The sequence below is a fragment of the Rhinopithecus bieti genome, unplaced genomic scaffold, assembly GCF_001698545.2.
Source record: "Rhinopithecus bieti isolate Rb0 unplaced genomic scaffold, ASM169854v2 scaffold_18548, whole genome shotgun sequence".
NCBI lineage: Eukaryota > Metazoa > Chordata > Mammalia > Primates > Cercopithecidae > Rhinopithecus > Rhinopithecus bieti.
This window is the reverse complement of record NW_016809526.1, coordinates 3,289,226-3,314,355: the sequence shown is the minus strand read 5'-3', so window position 1 is coordinate 3,314,355 and position 25,130 is coordinate 3,289,226. Positions and strand designations below refer to the sequence as shown.

The following is a 25,130-nucleotide window of genomic DNA, read 5'->3' as shown; positions in this document are numbered from 1 at the left end:
CCACCAACAGTGTAAAAGCGTTCCTATTTTCCACATCCTCTCTAGCATCTTGTTTCCTGACTTTTAAATGATCGCCATTCTAACTGGCATGAGATGGTATCTCATCGTGGTTTTAATTTGCATTTCTCTAATGACCAGTGATGATGAGCCTTTTTTCCTATGTTTGTTGGCCACATATAAATATTTTCTTTTGAGAAGTGTCTGTTCATATCCTTCACCTACTTTTGATGGGGTTGTTTTTTTCTTGTAAATTTAAGTTCCTTGTAGATTCTGGATATTAGACCTTTGTGAGATGGAGAGATTCTACAGTGTTCTCCCATTCTGTAGGTTGCCTGTTCACTCTGATGATAGTGTCTTTTACTGTGCAGAAACTGTTTAGTTTAATTAGATCCCATTTGTCAATTTTGGCTTTTGTTGCCATTGCTTTTGGTGTTTTAGTCATGAAGTCTTTGCCCATGCCTATGTCCTGAATGGTATTGCCTAGGTTTTCTTCTAGGGTTTTTATGGTATTAGGTCTTACGTTTAAATCTTTAATTCATCTTGACTTGATTTTTGTGTAAGGTGTAAGGAAGTAATTTATAGATTCAATGCCATCCCCATCAAGCTACCATTGACTTTCTTCACAGAATTAGAAAAAACTACTTTAAATTTCCTATGGAACCAAAAAAGAGTCCATGTAGCCAAGACAATCCTAAGCAAAAAGAACAAAGCTGGAGACGTCATGCTACCTGACTTCAAACTATACTACAAGGCTACAGTAACCAAAACAGCATGTTACTGGTACCAAAACAGAGATATAGACCAAAGGAACAGAACAGAGGCCTCAGCAATAACACCACACATCTGCAACCATCTGATCTTTGACAAACCTGACAAAAACAAGCAATGGGAAAAGGATTCCCTATTTAATAAATGGTGCTGGGAAAACTTGACTAGCCATATGCAGAAAACTGAAACTGGGTCCCTTTCTCACACCTTATAGTCAGTCATTTACCAAGTATTTTTGAGAGTTTCCTATGTGCCAAGGCAGTTCCAGATACAGCTCCTACCTCGAGCTAACAGCCTGTTGTAGGAGATGGTGAGGTAATGCAGAGGCACCAGTACAAGGCAAATGGTGCAATAAGAACTTATAATGGAGAGAAGTCTTTCCTGAGGACAGGATGAGTTAGCATCAGCCTGAAGGAAGAGGCATTAACCAGGTCAATGGGAAAGAGAATGGTCTTCAACTCAGAGCACAGCATGTACAGAGTCCCTAGGACAGGAGGAAGTGTGGTGGGTTGGAGGAAGAAAAGGGGGTTCTCTGTGGTTGGGGCCCAGAGGATGAGGACAAGATGCTTGTTGTGAGATGAGGCTAAAGAGATGGTTATGGCCAGACCATGCAGGGTATTGTAGGCTGCATTAATGAGCCTGGCCTTCTTCTTGAGAGTAATGGAAAGTCATTAAGAATCTTGCATGGTTGAGAGGATCCTTGTCAGATTTATGTTTTGAAAAGATTACTGTGACCTCAACATAGAAAACAAATGGATCAGTACAAGGCTGGAAGACCAGCTAGGAGGCTGTTATAATTGTCCAGAAAAGAGGTGATTATGCCTTAAACCAGGGTGGTGTGGTGGAGATCTAGAGAAGTGGACAGTCAGTAGACTTGGTGATGGGCTGGATTTGAAATGAGGGGATGGGGGATGTCAGGCTCAATTCCCAGGTTTCTGGCTTACTCAGGTGGGTGAATGGTGATGCCATTCACTAAAATACAAAACACTGACTGGGTTTGTTGGGGGAAGATCGTGGGTGTAGCTTGGATATACTGAGTGAGGTTTGAGGTATGCTTGAGTCCTCTAAACGGAGGTAACAGTTCAGGGCATGGTTCAGGAGCTCAGAGGAGAGGTCTGGGCCCAGATGTGATTTTTGTAATTCTGTTTACAAGTGACATTTGAAGGCATGGGCATGGATGAGATGCCCATGTGGAGAGTATAAAGTAAGAAGGAAAAACCTCAAACTTCATCTTGGGGGATTTCCAGCTCTCAACGCCCAGTTAGAGTGGCTGAATCTCTAAAGGAGTCAGAGAAAAAAACAGCCAGAGGAGTAGGAAGAAAACCAGGAAGTGCTGTGTTAGGAATACCAAGAGAAAGCGTGTTTCATAATGAAGAAAGTAAATGATCAGCAGCATCAAATGCTAAGGGCTCAAGTAAGATGAGGATGGAAAAATTGTCCATTAGTGTTAGCATCATGGAGGGCACTGATTGAAGTGGACCGAGTGTGGGATAACAGTGAGAAAGTGGGAGCAATAAGTGTTGTACTTTTCCCCCAATAGGAGTACCCAGTAAAAGATGGCATTTTTATTTTTTAAAAGAGATCATACCGATATGTTTAAAAGCCTATGGGGAGGATACATTTGAAAGGGAGAGTTGTCTGACACAGGAGAGAAAAGGAATGATCAGTGATTTCATGTACTTAAGAAAGTAGGAAATGATGAAATCTGAAGCATACATGGTAGAATTATTATTTTATTTTTGAGACAGGGTCGTGCTCTGTCACCTAGGCTAGAGTGCAGTGGCAAGATTGTAGCTCACTGCAAACTTGAACTCCTGGCCTTAAGTAATCCTCCCACCTCAGTCTCCCAAAAGTGCTGGGATTACAGTCATGAACCATGGTGCCTGACTGGAATTACTTTAATGGAGAGACAGAGAATAGTAAGGGTTCGGGCATGTGTGTATTTGTGAGCATGCACATTTCATTCTGATGGCTTTAATTTCTCCTTAAGGTAGGAGGAATGATCATGCTGAGAGTGGAGGTTTGAAGGGAGTGGAGAAGGTTTAAGTCTTGTGTACATGAGAGGGTAAGTTGGCTAGAAACCTGCAGGAAGTACCAAGAGCCAATTTCAAGTTGGTGATCATGATTTCTTAAATGGAATCATTTTACTATTGCCTGCCTTCTTCCAGCAGGCTTGTGAATGAGTATAAGCACAGGTAAAATAATAATTGGGTTTATTTAGTTTCATCAGACAGGTGTGACATAAAAAGACAGGATGAAAGGCATTTTGGATTTTGACAATCCTGTGATTGAAGTGAACCATGAAATCTGAGCCAAATAAGGACAGGGCTAAAAGAACAGGGCTGCTGGAGAAAGTGGAGATGTCAGTGGATTGCGGTCCTCATGAGGTGGGGTATTTAAAGCAAGCAATGTGGAAATAAAAGAGGTCACAAATAAGAAATGTTGAAGAAAGAGCAGCCTGTGATAATGAATTGGTCTAAGATGTGAGAGTGGGAATGGGGATTTAAAGTGGAAAAGGAGGTGGAGATACTGAAAGTCACCCAGTGTATTAGTCTGTTTTCATGCTGCTGATAAAGACATACCTGAGCCTGGGTAATTTATAAAGAAAAAGAGGTTTAATGGATTCACAGTTTCCTGTGGCCGGGGAGGCCTCACAATCATATCGGAAAGTAAAAGACACATGTTACATGGTGGCAGACAAGAAAGAATGAAAACCAAGCAAAAAGAGAAACCCTTTATAAAATTATCAGCCCTCATGAGACTTACTCACTACCATAAGAACAGTATGGGGGAGACCATCCCCATAATTCAGTTATCTCCCACCAGGCCCCTCCCACAACATGTGGGAATTATGGGAGCTACAATTCAAGATGAGATTTGGGTGGGGACACAGCCAAACCATATCACCCAGGATGGAGGCAAAGCTTTGGGTGGGGAAGAGACAGTTCCCAGGAGAGGACTGTATAACTACATGCATGGGCTCAAAGGGTGTGTGTGTGTGTGTGTGTTTTAAATCAAGAGTATGGAGGAATATGTCCCCAAACTGGCAGCTGGGGGAGAAGAGTGAAACAGTGAGGCAGTCAGCTTCATTTCTTCCTGTGTTGCTCTTTGTAATTGCATCCCACTAGGGATTGACTTTGTAAAATAAATCATTCAGATGTTAAATAATCATTTTCTAGACATTTGTTCATATTAATTCAGAAGTTTCATATTCACGTCTCTCTCCATATCAACTCAGAATAATATAAGGTGGATAATATCTAACCTCAGTCTAATATTAAACAGTTAGCTATAGTAGATACATAAGTGAAAATTTAAAATATGAAAACTTTAGTGAAAATGCTCATGGACACTTTTCCAGTAAATGTATAGAAAATAAGATATTGTTAGTATGGAAATAAATTATTGCTAAAGTATTAAGTTATAAAGTGTTACTGGATTAGAAACCTAGTTTTAAATTAGTGGATTTAGTCAGAGCACGACCCTGCCTCAATAATAAAGTAAGATAAAATAAGTTCATGTTTTACAGAGTTCGTATAGTGTGGTTGAAAAGCTGTCATTAAATGGAGATTCAGGTCTACAATGCTTGAAATAATTCTCTATTAATTGTGCACACTCAAAAAATACTATCATATACATGTGATTATAATGTATTCTTTGCCAGGTATCTCACATGTACTTTTATTTTTTCAAATATTTAAAGATCAGTCAGTGGATTTTAAAATTGTACTTCTTTATTGTTCCACTGCAGTAAAAATCCTGACAATGACTAGAAGTTAGCTACAGAAATAGTTTGGAGATTAAGTTGCTGTTTCATGGAATAGGAAAGTATTTTGTTGTTTATAGCACTAGTTTTATTCATAGGATTTATTTATTTATTTATTTATTTTGGAGACGAAGTCTCGCTCTGTAGCCCAGGCTGGAGTGTAGTGGCCGGATCTCAGCTCACTGCAAGCTCCGCCTCCCGGGTTTATGCCATTCTCCGGCCTCAGCCTCCCGAGTAGCTGGGACTACAGGCGCCCGCCACCTCGCCCGGCTAGTTTTTTGTATTTTTTAGTAGAGACGGGGTTTCACTGTGTTAGCCAGGATGGTCTCGATCTCCTGACCTCGTGATCCGCCCGTCTTGACCTCCCAAAGTGCTGGGATTACAGGCTTGAGCCACCACGCCTGGCCTTATTCACAGGATTAAAGAAGATGTTTATTCAGGTCACTTGGTAGAAGACCTTATTAATTGCGATTAAAGAGCCAAAGAATACATGTGTGTATAGAATGATACCTAGGGGATACTCATTCTTTATTCTACCACCATATGAAGAAGATAATAAAGTGAAATGCTTTTCGTGATTTCATTTCTCTTTTACCCTGTGTTGTGAACTTCTTCCCAGTTGTGAAAGTTTGAGGCACTGGTTGAAAGATAGTTTGCAGCAATCCGTGTGCCTTCACTGCTGCTACTGTATCAACAGGAGGCCAACCTAGGATCAAGTATAACTGTACATCAGAGGTTTTTAATCTGTGGGCCATGCATGGCTGTTAGGGGGATCTTGGAATCCTTTGAAATGATATGCAGCTGGATGTGGTGGCTCATGCCTATAATCCCGGTGACTTGGGAAACTGAGACGGGAGGCTTGCACAAGACCAGGAGTCTGAGAGCAGCCTGGGCAGCATAGGAGACCCAGTCTCTACAAAAAAATTGTTTTTCAATTAGTTGGGCGTGATGCACACCTGTAGTCCCAGCTACTTGGAGGCTGAAGTGGGAGGATCACTTGAGTCCAGAAGTTCCAGGATGCAGTGAGCTATGATTGCACCACTGCATTCCAGCCTGGGTGACAGAGTGAGACCCTGTCTCTTTATAAAAAAAGAAAAAAGAAGAAAAATGATATGCAAAATCGCTTGTGTATGTAAAGTTTTCCTTTACTTGTTAGGGGCCTGTGGCTGTAAAGAGGTAGACTAACAACCCACTAACACTAATCCTCTATGGACAGAGAATGCATACAGCAGATTCTTCATACAGAGATGAACGAAGGTTGCTCAAACATTTCCTCTCCATCCCACAAAATGTCAGATTTGATATAAGCATTTCAAGAAGATTTTGTTTCCCTAGTTGACTTTAAATGCTTTTGAGAAAAATTTCAGATATGTATTTTTCTCATATATATAAATAAGCAAAATTTATTTTCATCCTAAAATTTAACACTGTTCTTAATTCTTATCTAATTATTTCATTTGATGTATTCAGCTGTGCCCAGTAGCGACCCCTTTTTGTTGCTACAGTACTTATCTAATTAAATTCATGGCAACTGAAAAGTAATCTCCATGATTGAAAACAGCAGTGTAATTTTGATGCCAACAATAGTGCCTTAATACCATTTCAGTCTCACTGTTGTGGAATTAATTGTTTTTCTTTGTTTCTAAGTGAAGGCTTGATCAGGGTAATAATGAAAATGGCAAATTTTTATAGGGTACTTCCTATATGCCAGCTGTTCTATAAAAACTCACCATGCTCTGCTGCTGGGTTTGGTTTGCCAGTATTTTATTGAGGATTTTCGCCTCAATGTTCATCAGGGATATTGGCCTGAAATTTTCTTTTTTTGTTGTGTCTCTGCCAGGTTTTGATATCAGGATGATGCTGGCCTCATAAAATGAGTTAGGGAGGAGTCCCTCTTTTCTAATGTTTGGAATAGTTTCAGAAGGAATGGTACCAGCTCTTCTTTGTACCTCTGGTAGAATTTGGCTTTGAATCCGTCTGGTACTGGGCTTTCTTTGGTTGGTAGGCTATTAATTACTGCCTCAATTTCAGAACTTGTTATTGATTTATTTAGAGATTCGACTTCTTCCTGGTTTAGTCTTGGGAGGGTGTATGTGTCCAGGGATTTATCCATTTCTTCTGGATTTTCTAATTTATTTGCATAGAGATGTTTTAAGTATTCCCTGATGATAGTTTGTATTTCTGTGGGATCAGTGATGATCTCCCCTTTAACATTTTTTATTGTGTGTCTATTTGATTCTTTTCTCTTTTTTTCTTTATTAGTCTGGCTAGTGGTCTATCTATTTTGTTAGTCTTTTCAAAAAAAAAAAACAACTCCTGGATTCACTGATTTTTTGAAGGGTTTTTCATGTCTCTGTCTCCTTCAGTTCTACTCTGATCTTAGTTATTTCTTGTCTTCTGCTAGCTTTTGAATTTGTTTGCTCTGCCACCACCAAGTCAGCTTCATCCCTGGGGTGCAAGACTGGCTTAACATATGCAAATCAATAAACGTAATCCATCACATAAACAGAACCAATGACAAAAACCACATGATTATCTCAGTAGATGCAGAAAAGGCCTGCGATAAAATTCAACACCCATTCATGCTCAAAATTCTCAATTAGGTACTGATGGAACATATTTCAAAATAATAAGAGCTATTTATAACAAACCCACAGCCAATATCATACTGAATGGACAAAAGCTGGAAGCATTCTTTTTGAAAATCGGCACAAGACAAGGATGCCCCCTCTCACCACTCCTATTCAATATAGTGTTAGAAGTTCTGGCCAGGGCAATCAGGCAAGAGAAAGNTTACAAGGGATGTGAAGGACCTTTTCAAGGAGAACTACAAACCACTGTCCAAGGAAATAGGAGAGGACACAAACAGATGGAAAAACATTCCATGTTAATTGATAGGAAGAATCAATATTGTGAAAATGGCCATACTGCCCACAGTAATTTATAGGTTCAGTGCTATCCCCATCAAGCTACCATTGACTTTCTTCACAGAATTAGAAAAAACTACTTTAAATTTCATATGGAACCAAAAAAGAGCCTGTATAGCCAAAACAATCTTAAGCAAAAAGAGCAAAGCTGGAGGCATCATGCTACCTGACTTCAAACTATATTACAAGGCTACAATAACCAAAACAGCATGGTACTGGTACCAAAACAGATATATAGACCAATGGAACAGAACGGAGGCCTCAGCAATAACACCACACATATACACATCTGATCTTTGACAAACCTGACAAAAACAAGCAATTGGGAAAGGATTCCCTATTTAATAAATGGTGCTGGGAAAACTGGCTAGCCATATGTTGAAAACTGAAACTGGACCCTTTCTTTACACCTTATACAAAAAATTAACTCCAGATGGATTAAACACTTAAATTTAAGAACTAAAACCATAAAAGCCCTAGAAGAAAACCTAGGCAATACCATTCAGGACATAGGCATGGGTAAAGACTTCATGACTAAAACACCAAAAGCAATGGCAACAAAAGCCAAAATGGACAAATGAGATCCAATTAAACTAAAGAGCTTCTACACAGTAGAAAAAACAAACAAACAAACAAAAAAAACAACCACTATGATCAGAGTGAACAGGCAACCTACAGAATGGGAGAAAATAGTTATAATCTATCCATCTCACAAAGGGCTAGTATCTAGAATCTACAAGGAACTTAAATTTACAAGAAAAAAACAACCCCATCAAAAAGTAGGCAAAGGATATGAACAGATACTTCTCGAAAGAAGACATTTATGTGCAGCCAACAAACATGTGTAAACAGGCTCATCATCAGTGATCATTAGAGAAATGCAAATCAAAACCACAATGAGATACCATCACCATCTCATGCCAGTTAGAATGGTGATCATTTAAAAGTCAGGAAACAACTGATGCTGGAGAGAATGTGGAGAAGTAGGAATGCTTTTACACTGTTTGGTGGGCGTGTAAATTAGTTCAACCATTGTGGAAGACATTGTGGTGATTCCTCAAGGATCTAGAACCAGAAATACCATTTGACTCAGCAATCCCATTACTGGGTATATACCCAAAGGATTATAAATCATTCTACTATAAAGACACATGCATATATATGTTTATTGCAGCACTATTCACAATAGCAAAGACTTGAAGCCAACCCAAATGCCCATCAGTGATAGACTGGATAAAGAAAATGTGGCACATATACACTGTGGAATACTATGCAGCCATAAAAAAGGACGAGTTCATGTCCTTTGCAGGGACATGGATGAAGCTGGAAACCATCACTCTCAGAAAACTAACACAGGAAGAGAAAACCAAACACTGCATGTTCTCACTTACAAGTGGAAACTGAACAATGAGAACACAGGGACACAGGGAGGGAAACAGCACACACCAGGGCCTATCAGGGGATTGGGGGCTAGAGAAGGGAATAGCATTAGGAAAAATACCTAATGTAGATATCAGGCGGATGGATGCAAGAAACCACCATGGCACGTGTATACCTATGTAACCTGCACATTCTGCACATGTATCCCAGAACTTAAACAAAACAAAACAAAAAAACTCACAATGCTCTATCTCATTTATGTCTCACATTAATGTTGTGAGGAAGATACTGTTGTTGCCCTATTTTATAGATGAAAAAATGGAGGTGTAGGGAAATTGAGAACATTGCTGAAGGCCACATGGCTAGTGAGTGGCAGAGTCAGCACTCCAACCACAGAACTGTACAATAAAGTACTAGCTTGTCTTGAATGAGAGGCAGTGCAGTGTTTAACTAAAGAGATACCCCAGGTAAGGAGGCAGAAACCAAGGTTTAGTTCCATGAGTGCCTCTCAACCTCAATTCATTCAACCACAGTGTAAAAAGAAAAAGAAATGCCTGTCTTGGTTATCCCACAGAGTATTTGCAAGTCTAATTTATGAAGTCCTGTGAAGGCTGTGGAGCTGCTTTCTGCTGTGCTAGTTTAGGAATTGTTCATCCAGACCAGTTGATTTCTTTCTGGCCTTCAGCTGGCTGAAGTTGGGGGCTCCCTTCTTCTGGTCCTTGGGAGGGATCTCCTCTGTCAGAATTGGGTGTGGAGTGTGTGGGCCATGGCCCATGGTGGGTAAGCTGGGTTTCTCAGGATGCAGGGAGGGTACCAGGAAGAAACCTGATCTCCTTCAATCTTTAAAGCTCATTATCTGTTCACTTTAATGCAATGGAGCATTTATTTCTTTATATTTTTATTATTTCTGATTATTGTAGCTAGGTTTCATTTTAGTATATTTAAGACTTGGATTTTTTGTCTTAGCTTAGCTTAAAAGTAAACATGTTGAGCCTGTTCTTCTGATTTAAGGGAATTGGAACACTGAAAATGTTTAATTTTTGATAAAGGAACGAGAGAAAAGAAAGCATGAAAGAATTCTGAGTGAAGAACTTGTTGCTGCTGTGACCTATCTCAACCAGTTTTTGCCTCCTGAGCACACTATTGTTTATATTCCCTGGGACATGGCCAAGTATACCAAAAGGTGAATGATACTCTTCTGCCTGGCTATGATCGTTTCCTTTACTTGTAATGAGAAATAACAGAAAGCTGACCTCTATGGTAAAGTAAATTTTACCCTGTTAATTTCCTTCATGAACCTGTTGAGGGGCTGTTTTGAGTATATCAATAAACTAACCGAACTTTTTTTTTTTTAATTTTATCTATCTATCTATCTATCTATCTATCTATCTATCTATCTATCTATCTATCTATTTTGCCTATCGTAGATACCATTTGCAACTTGTTTGAAATATCTAGTCGTTTCAGAACATTTCTACCACTATTCCATAAAGGCATTAGTTTTACTTTTTTCTGTATCATCTGTCTCACTATTTAAACGCTTTCTCAGATGTCACTCGTGGATGAACCTGTGATAATTCCTGACTGTATATAGTAGATCCAGACTCCCTAGTATAGTGTCAAAGCCTCATCATCTGATTGTCTTCAGAATGCGATCACTTTTTGTTTATCCCCAGGGCTGTTCTTTTCCAGAAAACTGAGTCTTCATGCTCTGCCACAAATGTAGCAGCCAAAGTCCTATCCTAAGCCTCCATTCCTATTCTTCACCCTCCCTGGGATGCTTTCCCACCTCTCTTTTATCTTTCAAGATCTGATTCAAAACTCATCTCTTCTAAGGAACTTACTTTTGTTAAATCTTGCATTGTCTTTTTGTTCACTTACTGCACAATCATACAAGCTCTAGGTTTACTTAAGGTCTTATTTTTTAAAATGTTACTATATCATTTTGTACTTATTGTACTTTTTTCTAAATCATTTTATACAGTTAGATACACACACACTTTCCCAGAATATAAGTTTGGTTACAAGTTGTTGCCATTCATTTTTTTTTTTTTTTTTTTTTTTTTTTTTTTTTTTTTTTTTTTTTAAACATAGTCTTGCTCTGTCGCCCAGGCTGGAGTGCAGTGTTATGATCTCAGCTTATTGCAGACTCCGCCTCCTGGGTTCAAGTGATTCTCCTGCCTCAGCCTCCTGAGTAGCTGAGACTACAGTCATGCACCACCGTGCCTGGCTAATTTTGTTTTTGTTTTTGTTTTTTGAGACGGAGTCTCGCTCTGTTTCCCAGGCTGGAGTGCAGTGGCACAGTCTCGGCTCACTGCAAGCTCCACCTCCCGGGTTCACGCCATTCTCCTGCCTCCTGAGTAGCTGGGACTACAGGCGCCTGCCACCACGCCCAGCTAATTTTTTGTATTTTTAGGGGAGGCAGAGTTTCACCATGTTGGCCAGGCTGGTCTCAAACTCCTGACCTTAAGTGATCTGCCCGCATTGGCCTCCCAAAGTGCTGGGATTATAGGCCTGAGCCACTGCACCCAGCTGCCATTCATATTTCCAGTTTTTTCTTCTCTGCCACCTGCATTGTGCATGGTGCTCTTTTCACAGCCATTTTATGAATGTATTTTGACTTGACAACTCTTGAGGAGTGAAAGGCTTTGGAGAAAGCTCAGGCAGGGATGTTATATGCCAAGATTAAGGATCACCAATAAGTTACAGGTCTTTTGTGTCTCTTTCACATCAAATGTTGCTGGTTACTGAGTACGCATTATATTCTAGACATTGTTACATGTTTCTATCAAGTACCAGCCAAGAGATTTAAAAAATTACATCCTTAAATATCATTGCTATAGACTTTACTGGCTTTAGATATAAGGATAAATATATATTAAAACTTGGCTTCTTCTCACTTTTCTCATTCTTCCTCCTCTCCTCAGCAAGCTGTGTAATGTTCTTGATCGACTGAATGTGATTGCAGAAAGTGTGGTGAAGAAAACAGGTTTCTTTGTAAACCGCCCTGATTCCTACTGTAGCATTTTGCGGCCGGATGAAAAGTATGTATGGTATTTTAAAACTTATAATAAATCATGATTTTTGCTCTTATGGGTATTCTGAATATGAGCAATTTGTACTACTTGGAAATTGGATGAATTTAGTCCTGGGGGGAGGCACACTGCTCACATGACTGAGTACTGAATGTTCACTGGGGCATGGGAATTCCTTTGTTGGTTACCTACATACCTTGAGATGTAAGCCATGGGATCTGTATCTCTTGCTTCATAGAACAAATGTTGCATAAAATATTTCTGTAAGTAAAATTTTCAGCAGTGAACTCTATTTTTCAGTATTGAATAGAAACAGACTTTTTTTCTTATAGATTACATGCTAACATTTTTATAAAAATAGTATTTATTATTGTATTATGGTTATTCACTCACAAATCTTTCATTACTATTTTGGGAACTTCTTCAGATCAAGGATTTATGCTTTATCTTTTAAGAAACCAATACTATATATTTCTGGCATTTTATTTTCAGTTAATGTAGTTAACTACAATGATAAGACAACAGAAAAGAACTAACTATTAGTGTAATGTCTTTGGAAGTAATCCCTTTGTTATAGTTTGCATTGTTTGCACTTGTTTATTGTTTGAATTTTAGGGTACCCATGACAGGGGTCCCCCAAGACCACTCCCAGATTCAGTAATTCACTAGGATAACTGAAAGGACTCAGCTTATTGTATTCTGGCTATAATTTATTATGGTGAAAGGATATAAAATGATGTTAACAAAGGGAAAAGGCAAAAGGGGCAAAGTCCAGAGGAAACCAGGCACAAGCTTCCAGAGTCTTCTCCTCAGTGGAGTCGCATAGAACACACTTAATTCCCCCAAGAAACAGGTTGTAAAGCATGGATGAAATGTTGCCAGCCAAGGAAGCATGTTGGAGACTTTGTTTTTTTACTGGAGGCTGGTCACATAGGTAGCCTCTGCATGGCATATGCCAAAATTCTTGACTTCCAGAGGGAAAGAAGGTATTCAGGAAAAACCATATTATTTGTACAAACCATTTCAGCGCAGTGAGTCACTCTTATCAGTTCTGGGAATGGTGGAAACCCTCCTGAAATTTAAGCTCCCAGACGTTGGCCAAGGGTCAACCTTATAAGCAGGACTTTCTGAGGATAGCAGTTAGGCCTATTAGGTTAACTCTTTTCTGCACAGCACCTTCTTTTAAATAATTAAAATATTAACATCATCTATAGTATTTCATAACAAAACATATTCCTGTGTATTCATTGCACATGGAGAAAATAAGTAGTCTCTAAAAGTAAATCTGCAAAACCAACCAAAGAAATATAACAAAGCCTCCATGAATAAAAGCTGGGGGAGATAGAAAATCGTAATGTTGAGTTGGGAAGGCTAAGACTTGGAAGATTTTATTAGAAAGATGCTCTACGATTGTTACTCATGTGTATAGAGACCCAACAGGAAGTGGGTTTGAATGAAAGCAAGGGAGATTTTGGTTGAGCATGGGTAACAAAAAATGCCAGAGTGGGCACTTGGGCAAATTAAAATGCCCCTTTCCTGGACTCTCTTTGAGGAGAGTGTGGTAAGCAGTCCGCCTCAGTCATTTGCATGTTCACTTACCTGAAAAAATAAGAGTAGGCAGGATCAGCTGATTTTTCAGGAGGCTTCAGCTCTATTAGTTTAATTCTATGATTCCTAACAAGGAGCTGGTACCGAAAATAAATATTTATTCTGCCATTAACTTTTAAAAGTGTTTATTTTAAACATAGGTGGAATGAACTAGGAGGATGTGTGATTCCCACTGGTCGCCTGCAGGTATACACAATATTATATTCATAATGAACAGAATCTGTATCGATTGTATACTGTACGTTTTCTGTAAGCATTCATGTAGAGACCTGTATCTTATTTAATGCAGAATTATTATTTGAGAATGATTGTTGAAAGTCTTACTTCTAGTCTTTAATGCTTATGAAAAATGTGTACCTGGCTGGGCACGATGGCTCACACCTGTAATCCCAACACTTTGGGAGGCCAAGGTGAGTGGATCATAAGATCAGGAGATCGAAACCATCCTGGCTAACATGATCAAACCCTGTCTCTACTGAAAATACAAAAAATTATCTGGGCGTGGTGGCATGCACCTCTAGTCCCAGCTACTCGGGAGGCTGAGGCAGGAGAATCGCTTGAATCTGGGAGACAGAGGTTGCAGTGAGCCGAGATCGTGCCACTGCACTCCAGCCTGGGTGACAGAGCAAGACTCTGTCTCAAAAAAAAAAAAAAGAAAAAAAAAGAAAAATGTGCAGGTGAAATAATATGGCCTATGGGTTTTTTCTGTGTATTAAATTTTATTTCTGGAAATAGAAACACAAACAGGAACATGAAAAGAACAAATTATAGTGACTTTGGAAAAGAAACCAAGCATATGTAGTATATATGTTAACTATGCTTTAAGAATGATATGGCCCTAACCACTGAATATTTAGGTTGTATAATGAGGAGATATGTCAAAAAAAAAGCCCATATTTTGCTAATTGGTACATGTGGAAATTGTTAGCTATTTGTTTTATTTTGTTAAACTAACAAAGTAAATTCAAATATAGGCCCGAAGATTTAATGATGCTGTTCCAGCAACATAAGTGAGCAGCATATATAAACTTATGCAACTTTAAACATGTTCTTCATTATTTTGACTTTACATAAAATTGAATAATATTTGTTCAAGAATAACACCTGCCCACAGACTTTTTTTTTTTTTTTCTTCTTCTTCTTAAAGAAATCTAAAGTAGTATGGAAGTTCTTTGGTGATAGAATAATGATTGAAAATCTTAAGGTATTTCTCTTTAGACTGGCATCCTTCGAACCAACTGTGTGGACTGTTTAGATCGCACCAACACAGCACAGTTTATGGTGGGAAAATGTGCTCTGGCCTATCAGCTGTATTCGTTGGGACTGATCGACAAACCTAATCTACAGTTTGATACAGATGCAGTTAGGTAAGTCTTATTTTTTGCTATTTGAATGCTGATAATGGCGGAAGGCAAACCTGGTTAATAATAAGATTTTTTTTATGAAAGTGTCTCTACTTTTAGCTTCTCAAAAATTGTGTTGCTAGAAAACATTATTCAAACTAATTCTGTTTTCTTATATTTTCTTCTAGTAGTTTTATAGTTTTTGGTCTTATGTTTAAGTCTTTAATCTGTCTTGAGTTGATTTTTGTATATGATGAGAGACAATGGTTCAGTTTCATTCTTCTGCATATGAATATCCAGTTTTCCCAGCACCCATTTGTTGAAGAGGGTGTCCTTTCTGCAGTGGATGTTGGTGTCTTAGAATAAATATTTCTATTAAAAATTTATGTATTCTTGCCATGGTTTGGGCTTTGGGTTTTTCTTTTGTTGTTGTTGTTTTTGCTTGTGTTAATTATGAATAAACACTACATTCTTTAGATAAATTCAAAGTACTTAGACAAACTAGTGGGTGTTGTTTTAAAACACATCCAGATGGCATTTTCAAAAAAAGTACTGTGTCTTCATACATACTAAAATCTGAGATGTATAAAAGATTGATTCTTCATTAAGGATTACTATTTCTTCACTGTCTATTGCATCTGTGACAGTCCATGAAGTATTATTTTTTGAAAATACAATTAATGATAGCTGATAGTGGTCATCAGAAATTGTCATAAAGGCTCAGCTGAGGAAAGTAATCAGTTTACAAATGGCCACACCAACAGATACCACTGCACTGGAAATATTAACAGACACTTGAAGAAACACAGGTTTCAAAAGTACATATCTAAGAAAGCATATGGTATGTTAGTCTGCTGTGATCTGAATGCTTGTGTCTTCCCTAAGTTCATATGTTGAAATCCTCACCCCCAAAGGCATGGTATTAGGAGGTGGGACCTTTGGAAAATGAGTAGAGCTGAGAGGAACCCTCATGACTGGGACTAGTGTCCTTATTGTAAAAATGACTGAAGAGAGCTAGCTAGCCTCTTCCATCATGTGAGGACACAGTGAGAAGACCATCTGTGATCTAGGAAATGGGCCCTCACCAGACACTACATCTACCAGCTCCTTGATCTTGTACTTCCCAGCCTCTAGAAATGTGAGAAATGTTTGTTGTTTATAAGCCACCCAGTTTATGGTGTCTTGTTGCAGCAGCTTGAATGGACTGACACTGTGACAGGAGCATATTCTTTTTTCAGAGGCAATTCAGAGAGCGCAGTACATTCTGTCATGGGAGGTGAATTGCTCTGGCAGGCTGCAGAAAGTTAGGAGTCTTTAAGTATGATTAGAAACAGCCTGGTCTGGCTTTGGTGGGTTATGTTTTTGGTGCCCCTGCTTCTATTTTAGTGTTTTCTATAGCTTTGGTGTTTACTGGAATATCACTTTAAAATATATTAGCATTTGCATTTGTTTTCGAGATGTTGAAGAATCTAACTTGAAAGGCTCAGAAGAATTTTTAAAGTATAAGACTTGTTTGGAGTTTGGCTAAGTGAATAACTTGTGCTTTGATTTTGGTGAAATTCTTTAATGCGAGTTTTTCTTTTTTTAGGTTATTTGAGGAACTCTATGAAGATCATGGTGATACCCTATCCCTTCAGTATGGTGGTTCTCAACTTGTTCATCGTGTGAAAACCTACAGAAAGATAGCACCATGGACCCAGCACTCAAAAGACATCATGCAAACCCTGTCTAGATATTACAGCAATGCTTTTTCAGGTAATTCTGAAGTAATAGCTATTTTAAAGACTTACTCTGAAGTGCATTTTTTATACATTTTTTAAAGCTATCTGGCTAAGTAAAATTAAAATTAAATATTTTAAAAGTTTAAATAAAACAGTCTGTCACTTAGAAGGTGCTCAGTAAATGTTTGTCCAATAAATGAATGAATAAACATTTGTATTTTAAATAGAACACTTTTGCATTTTGGCACCCATAATTAGAGTTTTTATATAATGCAACACACTTTAATTCCTTGGCTTCTGTCTCTTTCTATTTTTCTGCTTGCAGTATATAGATAAAATTTTTTGAGGGTGTTGAGTCATTTTTTTAAATAGGGTTCAAAGTCTCGACAATTGTCTAAGAGTGTAAATATCACTGAATTTTTTAAATGTCAACTAGAAACAAATTGTGATATTAGCACTAAATTATACTCATTAAATTCTACTGTTTTATGACTTGTGAATACTACATGTAACAGGGTGTTAAAATGGTGCTTTTCCTGCCTTCATTCTGATGGAATTGCCAATACAATAGCTATCACAGACCAAAGTGATTGTGAGACAAACCCCCGTGCACAGAATTTATGAAGGAAGTGCTCAGTGATTGATTTCATGAGTCTCCAGCCCTTGTATCAGATTAAGGATAGGAAAGTCCACAGAATACCGAGAAGAAGATTAATAAAGAGGTCCTTGGAAGTGAACTATTACCTGCAATAACACCCACCCTCAGTGAAAAGAGAGTGGGCTTCAACAGGACTCTGGGTGAGCTTGACATGGTATCCTGCTATTGAAGAGACCCAGCATGTGGGTCTTGTACTGTTGTACAGCAGATCTGAAGCAGAAGGATGGGCTGAGGAGAGTGTGCCACATTGGGAACTGTCTGCATTCCTCCAGTTGGGTGGGCCAAAGGATACTTGAGGGTTGACTGGTAACCGGATGTGGGCCTTATGGAGGAGGGTGCCATGGGGTTCGCCTGGGTCCTGGCCAGTAAGGCCCTTGGAAGAACAGAGAGACCCTAGCAGCAAGACCCAGGAGGTAAACACTGGATACCTAAGGAGCTAAGGAAGGAGTTACAAGAAACTGCCTGATAAAAGGGAATTGTAAGAGAATCCCAGTGCTGGCAGTTTCAGAAGCATCTGGGAAAGCATCCATAAGAGTCAGCTGTCCACATTTTCTAGGCCCAGAGAGATTGCAAAGCTCGTCTCTTATGCTCCTGTCCAACTGTATTCGTTTTCTGTGCTGTGTAACAAATGACTATAAACGTAGCAGCTTAAAACAGCACACATGCATTATCTCACAATTTCTGTGCATCAGAAATTTATGCACAACTTAACTGGGTCCCCTGCTTAGGGTCTCTCAAGGCTGCCATTGAGAAACAACCACTTCCCAGCCCACATGTTGGCAGAATTCAGTTCCTTGTGGCTGTAGGACTCATAGCAGCATGCTTGTTCACAGCTGACAATAGGATTAGCTAGCAAGACTGAGTCTTATAAATGTAATGTAATAATGGGAGTGACAACCCGTCATCTTTGTCATATTTTGCTTGGGAGCAAATCATAGGTGCCCTTGCCCACACACGCGGGGGAAATCCACATCCATTTCCTAGGGCTGCTGTATCAAAACAGTACAAACTAGTGGCTCAAAACTATAGAAATGAATTGTCTTGCAGTTCTGGAGGCTAGAAGTCTGAAATCTAAGTGTTGACAGGGCCATCTCCCTCTGAAAACCCAGAGAGGAGAATCCTCATTGGCTACTTCTGTCATGTGCTAACATGTACATATCCCTCAGGGTGTATATCACCATGAAAAAGGGCATCTGCTCTTTTGCCCTCTCCTGTCGTCATTGACCCTGTAATAGGGGTCATTATTGACACTTAAGGATCAAGTAATGTGTTTTTTTTTTGAGACGGAGTCTCACCCTGTCGCCAGGCTGGAGTGCAGTGCCACAATCTCGGCTCACTGCAACCTCTGCCTCCCGGGTTCAGGTGATTCTCCTGCCTCAGCCTCCTGAGTGTAATGTGCTTTTTAATAAGACTAGCGGACAGACAGAACGACCGTGTAGCTGTCCATGTTTAAAAAAGAAAGGAGTAATATAAAAGATAAAGATAGTTATGAGAAAATAATGTGCACAAATGGAAAGGTAAGACAAAATTATGCACAACTGAAAGAGGAACTACTATGAAAGGAATGATTTTATGAATAATGTGGCTAAAACAGGCTTCTTTATTTTAAGAAGCATGGTGTCATTGGAGTGTACAACTTATTTTTAAATTACAATGGGTATTATATAATGGTGACAATATAGAACAATTTTCTTTAAACCACTCAAGACAACTTTGCAAAACTTAGTAAGTCTTCTCATGTTATGCTTCTGGGCTAGGCAGGAACATACTGATTAACTAGACTTAAAAAAAAAAAAAAAGCGCTGGGTGCAGTGGCTCACACTTGTAATCCTGCACTTTGGGAGACCAAGGCAGGAGGATTTGCTTGAACCCAGAAGTTTGAGAACAGCCTGGGCAACGTAGTGAGATCCCATCTCTACAACGAATATATAAATTAACCGGGCATGGTAGTGCACACCTGTAGTCCCAGCTATGTGGGAGGCTAAGGGCAGAGGATCCCTTGAGCCCAGGAGTTTGAGGCTGCGGTGAACTATGATCATGCCACTGTACTCTAGCCTGGGTGACAGAGTGAAACTGTCTCTCAAAAAACAAGCAAACAAAAGCAACTAGAATAGTGAAATTAGGTTGTTAGGAATTTTACCCTTGGTTTATGTGGATGGATTGATGCTATGTGGGCAACTCACCTGACCTTTTTTTCTATTTATTTTATTTATTTATCTATTTATTTATTTACTGTTCTTGAGGCTTCACATGCTAGCATGCATGTTTGTCTAGGAAGCACCTTTTAGTTTTTAATATAACTAGTTACATAGGCAGTTGGAGGATGCTTTACAGGGAAAGCATAGGTATCTCTTCAGATGTTAGGGAGAGCTTTTAATTCCCTTAAGGGCCTTGCTAAGCTCTTTCTATTTTTTTTTAAATGCACATTTTGTAAGCCTGGATTTTCTTGCTGAAGCTGGTTGAATTTAAATCCTATTATAAAAAAAAAGATAAGAAACCTACAGCAGTTAATAATAGATCTGCTGTATATATATATGTGTGTGTGTGTGTGTGTATATATATAGGCCTAACATAAATATATACACCCACATGCGTGTGCATAATTTAAATGTGGTGAATGTGTATATGCATGCATGGAGGGGAATCATGTTCTCAACAGGGATCTAAAGAGAAAAGCTCCCAAGGTGTGTTAGGCCTTTTTTGCGTTACTATAAATACCTGAGACTGAGTAATTTTGTAAAGAAGAGAGGTTTAATTGGCCCACGATTTTGCAGGCTGTATAGGAAACATGGTGCCATTATCTTCTTGGCTCCTGCGGGGGTGCCTCAGGGAACTTTTAATCCTGGCAGAAGAAGGGGGAGCAGGTGTCTCCCATGGCAAGGGGTGAGAGGAAGGAGATGCCACACACTTTTAAACAACCAGATCTCTTGAGAACTCACTCACTATCACAAGGAGTGCACCAACCCAAACACCTTCCACCAGACTCCATCTTCAACATTGTGGATCACATTTCAACACCAGAGTTCAGCAGAGACAAATGTCCAAATTATGTCACAGTGTCAGGACTTCAAAGCTTACCACGCGTGGAAAACAGTGATCCCAGAAGATGGTGCTGAGATGGCTTCACCTGGCATTATGTTAGTATTCTAAAGGACGCCAGCAGTTTCTTCCCCTTTCTGCTCACTGCTGAAAGAGGGACATCAAAGGGAACATGCTGAGAACATTTTAATTTATCAAGAATAGTGAGATAGCCTTCTGAGGTCATCCTTCAAACAGCAGATTGTGAGTGAATAAGCTGTATTTGGCAATAGCAGAAATAAAACAGTTGGAAAAATGTTTTGTTTTAATAACGTTTGTTTTAATACCCTTGGTAACTCTTGTTAAAGCCCAACTCTTCACCTCTCCTGCAACCAAAGCAGTTATACATGGCAAGAGAAAAGTTTGTAACTTATTACTCTTAGTTTAAATAGACTACGGTTCTCCAAAGGACAACTGACTGTCCTGTGACATTTCCATAGTAAGTTCATTCTTCCACTCTCCAAAATGACCATTTCATAACTTGTCCTCCTCCTTAAACCTACAACACCTCAGTCTCAGCTGATGACTTTGCTTCATGCTTCAGTGAGAAAATTAAGTTATTGGAAGAGAACTTCCTCTAATTCTTACCATCAAATGCAGAGGCCGTCGTTTTCTGCACCTGTAGTTTCTACCCTATATTGTATTACAGTGCTTGTAGTGGCCCTGCTCCATCTTAAGCCAAGCCTTGCCTTTTTGTTTGACTCCCATGCCTTCTTGTGTTCCCTAACTATATGCTCATTGCTGTACATCATCAGTTTCTCCCTCTGTAGTGCATCATTGCCATTAACATAAAAGCATACTTTAGCATTTTCCATCCACCCTTTCCAGCTATTCCTAATCTCACATCCCCCTCCAGCCACAGTCCTATTTTTCTGCTTTCATGAGCAAAACCTCTTGAAAGGGCTCATGAGCAAAACCTCTTGAAAGGTTTTTCTCCACCCTTTTCTCTCCACATGCTTCACTTGGCAACTGCCCTGCCATGACACTGAAACTGTGCTTGTCCAGGTTACCAACAATCCCCACATTGCCAAATCTAATGTTTACTCTTCTGACTCCATCTTACTCAACCTTTCAACAACTTTCATCACAGTTGACCACTTCCTCTTTCTTGAACTTCACTCTGTGAGATCTCTCAGTGGGATATTGAGATCTCCCCCAATAGGAGAGAGTCTCAGTCTTTTATTGACTTCCCTTGCCCTGTTGCTAAACCCTTCTCTTTTTCCAGTTTTGTCCTAGGGATATCACATTCAGCTTTTGACCACCATGCATTTGACACTCAAATTTTTATCTCTAACTTTAACTTCTCATGAACTCCAGACTCATTTATCTAAATGTCTACCTAGATCTCCTCTGGGATATTGAATTAATTTTTTTGTTTTCTGGTTTTTTGTTTTTTGTTTTTTTTTTTTGAGACGGAATTTTGCTCTTGTTGCCCAGGATGGAGTGCAATGGCGTGATCTCGGCTCACCACAACCTCCGCTTCGCAGGTTCAAGAGACTCCCCTGCCTCAGCCTTCCGAGTAGGTGGGATTACAAGCATGTGCCACCACGCTCGGCTAATTTTGTATTTTTAGTAGAGACAGGGTTTCTCCACGTCGGTCAGGCTGGTCTTGAACTCTTGACCTCAGTTGATCTGCCCGCCTCGGCCTCCCAAAGTGTTGGGATTATAGGAGTGAGCCATCATGCCCGGCCATTGAATTAGTTTTTATCATTGCCATCACAAATTACTACAAACTCAGTGATTTAAAACAATACCCATTATCTTAGAGTTTCTGAGGACCAGAAACCTACGGACACAGCATTACTGAGCTGTATTCTCTGCTTAGGGTCTCACAAGTCTCAAGTAAAAATGATGTCACATGACATTAAAATGAAGTCAAAATGTCAGCTGACCTGGGCTCTTTTCTGGAGGCTTCCTGGCTCATTCTCATTGTTGGCAGAATTCCATGCAGCTATTGGACCGATGTCCCATGTCCTTGCTGGCAGTTGGCTGAGGGTCACTCTCAGTTCCTAGAGGCTATTGCGTTTCTTGGCTTGTGGCCTGCTCTATTTTAAAGCGTACCACAGTGCACCAAATACATCTTGTGCTTCAAATCTCTTCCTTCCCCTCCTGCCTTCCTCTTCAGCCTCTAAAGGATTAATGTGATTACAGTGGACTCATCCAGATGAGTTAGAATTTTTCTATCTTGCAGTTGATGATGAGTAACCTTAATTACATCTGCAGAGTCCTTTTTGCCATGTAGTAGAAAATATTCATGGTATGATACTAGGGAGCAAAGGTCTTAGGGACCAGATTTCTGAGACAGAAACTCTTTTTTTTTTTCTTTTTTTTTTTAGACGGGGTCTCGCTCTGTCCCCGAGGCTGGAGTGCAGTGGTGCGATCTTGGCTCACTGCAAGCTCCGCCTCCCGAGATCATGCCATTCTCCTGCCTCAGCCTCCTGAGTAGCTGGGACCACACCCATCTAATATTTATTTATTTATTTATTTATATTTTTTTGTAGAGACAGGGTCTCCCTATGTTGCCCAGGCTGGTTCCTACCTCCTGGGCTCAAGTGAGCCTCCCTCTTTCCAGCCTTCCAAGTAGCTGGGACTATAGGCGTGTGCCACCATGCCCAGCTCACATTTTTTAGTTATTTTTGTAGAGACGGAGTCGCCCTGTGTTCCCCAGACTGGTCTCAATCTTGTGATCTCAAGTGATCTGCCTGCCTCAGCCTCCCAAAGTGCTGGGATTACAGGCATGAGCCTCCATGCCTGGCCATTTTTTTTCAAACACTAAAGTAATATATGTTAATTATACAAAGTACAGAATGGCTCACAAATAAATCATATGATCCCCACCTTCCAGAGATAGCCACTTGTATATTTTGGAGAACATGATCCTTCTGGTTTTACTATACCTGTAATTTATAACCTGCTTTTGCTCCTTTAGATAATGTAGCGAATCTTTATAACCTTATTCTTCTATAACATGATTTTTAGTAGCCTTATGGTAGTCTATCTTTGAGAAGCATCATAATTTAGGTATTTGCTTTGTACCTTTAGAGTCGTTCTAAACAAACATGTTTGAACATACACCTTTTTCGTATTTTGATCTTATGAAAAGTTCAGAAGCAAATTTATTAGGTCAGAGGGTAAAATAATTTTAGGGCTTGAAATATCTATTTATATATTATATAGATACATATTTGCCAAATTGCCTTTCAGAAAGGATGTAACAGTTAATGTTCCCCTTGGCAGAGTATGGGAGTGCCTATTTTGAAATGTATTTGGCAACTTAACAGGCAGAAAATGATATGTTGTTCTAATTTGCATTATTTGATAACTAGCGAAGTTGGGTTTTTATATATCCATTGGCTGTTTCTGTTTCTTTTGAAATGTGTGTACCTGTTTTTCTATTTGGGGTTAATTTGTGTCTCTCCTACATTTAGTTGGTATTTATTTCAATGTCTGATGTGAGGTAGGGATCTGACATCATTTGTCCCTTCCCCCTCCACCCCAATACTATTGTACTGTTTATTGAATAATACTTCCTTTCATTGCTGATTTCAGAGGCCACCATATCATAAACTTAATATTAGAATAAGAGCTATTTCAGTTCAAAAGTGACTTTCTCTAATTAAAAAGAATTGTTTTTTTTAAACCTGATCTATTTAAATATAGTGAGTAGTAAAATTGGCTAATGTTTAACCTGTTTGAATCGTATTTGAATGGCACATATTCTTTTTTCCCTTAAAGCACAATTAAACATAAAAGTGGCTAATCATTTTGCCCTCTTGTTATCCACAACCACAGAGAGCCTACCAGTTTTAAACCCTTGTTCATATCCAGAGTACCACCATCTTCCTGGAGGTAATTGTTTTATTTGCAATCAGAAGTAGCCAGGAGAAGATCCTCGGGCTCATTAGGGCTCGCCTTATATCTCAAGCTTAGTAAGTGACGATAAACATCATACATGTATTTTAAGTTGCAGCAGCAGTACCTCTAAGAAGTCTTCTTTATGATCCTTTGAAAGAATATTCTTTTTTTGGCTATGTTTCTCACATCTTACATTTTACCATACTTGCTGAAAATTAAAGGTAACTGCTGTTAAAGGATGAAAGAAACTCCTAGAAAATGTGGCTGAAAAGTGGAAAGCTTCTCTAGATTATATTAAGATATTTTGAGGTACTACATGGAATGAACTATTAAGTGCTATTAAGGCTATTTAAGAAGCATAAAGAATGTAATTGCCATAAGAGCAACATGTTTACTTTTGTGTTATGTAAAGAGGGTACAAATTGGGGCAGTAATGTATGCATTATTTAATGCTTGATGTTTTCTCTCAACAAGTACAAAGAAAGTCCCCAAATGTGCTCAGCATATAAACATGTCCCTTTTTATATATTACTTTTAGCCCAAAAGGTAAATGCTATTTTAATGGAATGCTTCCTGTCTAATATGTGAAATACATGTTTGATGTACCGTATTTCGTATTTCAGTCTTTTAGTTTTGCCGTAATGATCAAATAACCCAATGAGAACAATGTCGCTAATTTCAGGTGTATCTTGTTCACTATAACTGTTGGAAGAAAATTGATTTTATAATAATATTACCTTGCTCCAAATGCAGTCATTTCTACTGCGCTATCTTTTTAGTTCTATGCTCATTTTTGGAAAGAGGTTATTATTTATATTGTGGATGTCTGCCACAAACTTGAATATACAGGACTTTGAGACAAGAATGGAAAGAAGGAAATAAGGAGAAAGAATGAAGGACACTAGGGAGGAGAATGTAGAGTGGGAAGGGTGGTTCATGAGACCACTTCAGTGCATATTATCATTTTTACCAAAAGATAATTAGGAAAAGG

The 25,130-nt window shown here is 39.0% G+C and overlaps 1 protein-coding gene across 1 annotated transcript in view; it reads left to right on the top strand.

Moving 5' to 3' along the window:
• Nucleotides 1-25,130, top strand: part of FIG4 (FIG4 phosphoinositide 5-phosphatase) — a 134,499-nt gene that overhangs the window by 55,697 nt on the left and 53,672 nt on the right. Inside the window, 5 exon segments of the mRNA XM_017889636.1 lie at nt 9,891-10,024; nt 11,769-11,885; nt 13,625-13,670; nt 14,703-14,851; nt 16,416-16,582. Of these exon segments, the coding sequence (XP_017745125.1) occupies nt 9,891-10,024; nt 11,769-11,885; nt 13,625-13,670; nt 14,703-14,851; nt 16,416-16,582 (613 nt within the window).